Genomic DNA, 3,316 nt, shown 5'->3' on the forward strand with positions numbered 1-3,316 from the left:
CCCCCCCCTCCTCCCACGATGACACTCGGATGAGGCTGTTGTCGCCATGGCGCCCGTCACTCGTCCGAGCCGGCCGAGCGTTTCTGGGTCCGTTTGCGAGGAGATCTTTTGGGGGACGCTTTGTCTGGAGAAGGAGCACAAAGACAGAGAGTTACAGACGGGAGTTTAAAAAAAACTAAATTAAAAACAGCAGACGAGACGCTTTCAGTTTGATTCGCTCGAATTGGGTTAAAAGAAAAAACATTCACATGTTTTTAAGTCTGACTGTAAAACCCTTCATCAGTTCCCATGTAAGTAGTCGTGTTTCCATTCATTTGTCAAGAAAACCTTTGAAATGTCACAAAAAATATAAAAGCACATTGTTCACGTTGTTTCAACCCAAAATGCCTCCCTGCACTCTACTGGACAGACCTGCAACCAATCAGAGCAACGGAGTGGGTGACGTACCGTGAGTGACGCTAAGTTAACAACTGCTAGCTATCGCTGATGTCAGCTACCGCCAATGCTAGCTACCGGCAATGCTAGCTACCGCCGATGTTAGCTACCGCTACCGCCGATGTTAGCTACCGCCAATGCTAGCTACCGCCGATGCTAGCTACCGCTACCGCCGATGTTAGCTACCGCTGATGCTAGCTACCGCCGATGTTAGCTACTGCTACAGCCGATGTTAGCTACCGCTACCGCCAATGTTAGCTACCGCCAATGCTAGCTACCGCCAATGTTAGCTACCGCCAATGCTAGCTACCGCCAATGCTAGCTACCGCCAATGCTAGCTACCGCCGATGTTAGCTACCGCCGATGCTAGCTACCGCCGATGCTAGCTACCCCTACCGCAGATGTTAGCTACCGCCGATTTCAGCTACCGCCAATGCTAGCTACCTCTACCGCAGATGTTAGCTACCGCCGATTTCAGCTACCGCCAATGCTAGCTACCGCTACCTCAGATGTCAGCTACCGCCAATGCTAGCTACCGCTACCGCCGATGTTAGCTACCGCTACTTCAGCTGTTAGCTACCGCTACCTCAGATGTTAGCTACCCCTACCTCAGATGTTAGCTACCGCTACCTCAGATGTTAGCTACGGCAGATGCTAGCTACCGCCGTTTTAATACAGCTTCTCCAATGCCAATCCTTCAAATGGATACAAATATGTGAATGTAAACACGACCAGTGATCCTCCCGCCATGCAACAACCAAGTCACAGTCCAGTATAAAAGTTATTATTCACTCACTGTTACTGAGATAAGAAACACGGTCCAAAGATATGTCAGTAACACATGCAGGTGATTTCACCGAGCCACTTTGTGGTGTGATCAGACCGTAAAAGAGATGAACACAGACGCAACGTAACTTCAGCAGAGAAGAGGGAGAAGTCACGGTCATTCAATGAGAGCTGAAGGACTCAATGGGCGATGGATCGCTCAGGTTTGGTTTTACTATCAAAACACTCGGATGAATTTGAACATCTGTACTCTTAGCGAGCTCACTCGTCTGAGGATGAACGGTCGAAACATCAGCACAGCATTTAGATTTTAGTATATTAAAACACACACACACACACACACACACACACACACACACACACACACACACACACACACAGACACACACACACACTGAGAGAGAGACCTCACCTCTGCGACTCTGCACTGAAGACGCAGGAAAACATGACAGCGAGGAAGGAAGGCAGAGGAAAAGAAAGAGAAAACAGAAAACAGTGAGTCTTCCTCATGCACGGTGCACGAGGTGGAAGTTCAGCAGGTGAAGCAGGAAGGGAACGGAGACACATCAGCTCCTTCTGAGAGGGAACAAACATCAACAGACATAAAAACGTCTGTTCTGGACGTCCAACATCCATCGTTCTGGGTTATCGGGGGGGGCGGGGGGGGGGGGGGGGTTTATCTAACCAGGAGGTCCCTTGAGATTGGAATCTCTTTTCCGAGGGAGACCCGGCCGAGACGGCACACCGGTTCCAATATAAACAGAAACACAGCGTAGACAACATCACACGTAGAGGAGAGGAGCAGGTCACATGATGCAGGTGCATTTTTTAACTACACTGCATTTTAACATGGCCTTAAGTTCGCTTAATGGGACCAGATCATTTAGATGGAGCAGCTTTTGCAAGTTATTCCAAGACCATGGAGCAAAGTAAGAGAAGGATTTCTCCCCCAGCTCAGTAAAAACCCCTAAAACCTGGTGAGAGCGCCACCTGGTGACGTTCTTCTAGTCATTAAGATGTTTCCGCTGCATTGTGTGAAGAATCCTGCCACCTTTTCTATATATAAAAAATATAAAAATATAAAATGCTGTTGCACTTTTAACAGGCACAAGCAAGCACATTAGACCGGCCTCCTCTCTGTCTCATTTAAGAAAAAACTTTTCTTAAAACCTCTTTTCATTGGCTTGTCACACCAGGTAGAGTGTTGATCTTAAGTGTATACTTTTACTGTATGCTGGCAGTGCATTTTATCATATTTATCTTATTGTACCTTATATTGTGATTTTATTGTGTTATCTATTTATTCTGCATTGTGTTTTTGTGCAGCACTTTGGAAACCTTGCGTTTGTCAAACTCGTCTTATATTAATAAAGTGGCTTCGACTGGATTAATACAAGATATTGTTCTGATGTGCTATAAACTACAAATCAAAACTAAGCGTGATTATCATTTTGGCCATGATTGTGCCGCCATAGCTTTACCAGGAGATCGGCATCCAGGTGGACGACTGTCTTGGCTGAAAAGATTGAATCTTTCATGATTTCGGGGCTACGTAAACACCAGATCTAGAAGAGTCAACATGAGCAGACATTCCCCGCCAGCTTTCCATATTCAACCATACAACACACAACTCTGTAGTAGTTAATCTACACTCACAGGACAAAAAAGCAGGAAAATACACGACGCACAACACCCGAGCCGTGGTCTTGGACTTGTAATTTTGCAGGATTTACAAGAGCCTCGTTTTCAGGTGTGAAGGGGGGGATTTTCACACCCCTGTACACTCCTGAGGAGGTTTTACTTGGATTTGAAGTCTCTGGGCGCTGGTTTTCATGGTGAACTGAACTATAAGGAGACACTGAACAGAAGCGAAGCGATAAATAAAAGGTGGAGGAAACAGAAGCTGGTGCACGAGGGGCAGCGAGTGTGTGACGTACTGATCTGGTTCAGGGTCTCCTGGGGGATCCAGCTCAGGTCCACGTCATTGTGGCTCGACGTTCCCATTTCCACCTTTGGAGCTGGACGCCGCCTCTGATCACACACACAGGGAAGAATTTACAGGGACATTAATACTAAAGATGCAGTTAGATCAACA

The 3,316-nt window shown here is 46.8% G+C and overlaps 1 protein-coding gene across 1 annotated transcript in view; it reads right to left on the reverse strand.

Moving 5' to 3' along the window:
- Nucleotides 1-3,316, reverse strand: part of LOC117937619 (nebulette-like) — a 76,525-nt gene continuing 73,209 nt past the window's right edge. Inside the window, exons 31-33 of the mRNA XM_034861695.1 lie at nucleotides 3,159-3,250; nucleotides 1,634-1,648; nucleotides 1-124 (exon numbers count right to left, since the gene is read on the reverse strand). Coding sequence (XP_034717586.1) covers nucleotides 57-124; nucleotides 1,634-1,648; nucleotides 3,159-3,250 — 175 coding nt within the window. The 3' untranslated portion in view covers nucleotides 1-56. The remainder of the gene's footprint in view (nucleotides 125-1,633; nucleotides 1,649-3,158; nucleotides 3,251-3,316) is intronic.

This window comes from Etheostoma cragini, chromosome 22, assembly GCF_013103735.1.
Source record: "Etheostoma cragini isolate CJK2018 chromosome 22, CSU_Ecrag_1.0, whole genome shotgun sequence".
Lineage (NCBI taxonomy): Eukaryota > Metazoa > Chordata > Actinopteri > Perciformes > Percidae > Etheostoma > Etheostoma cragini.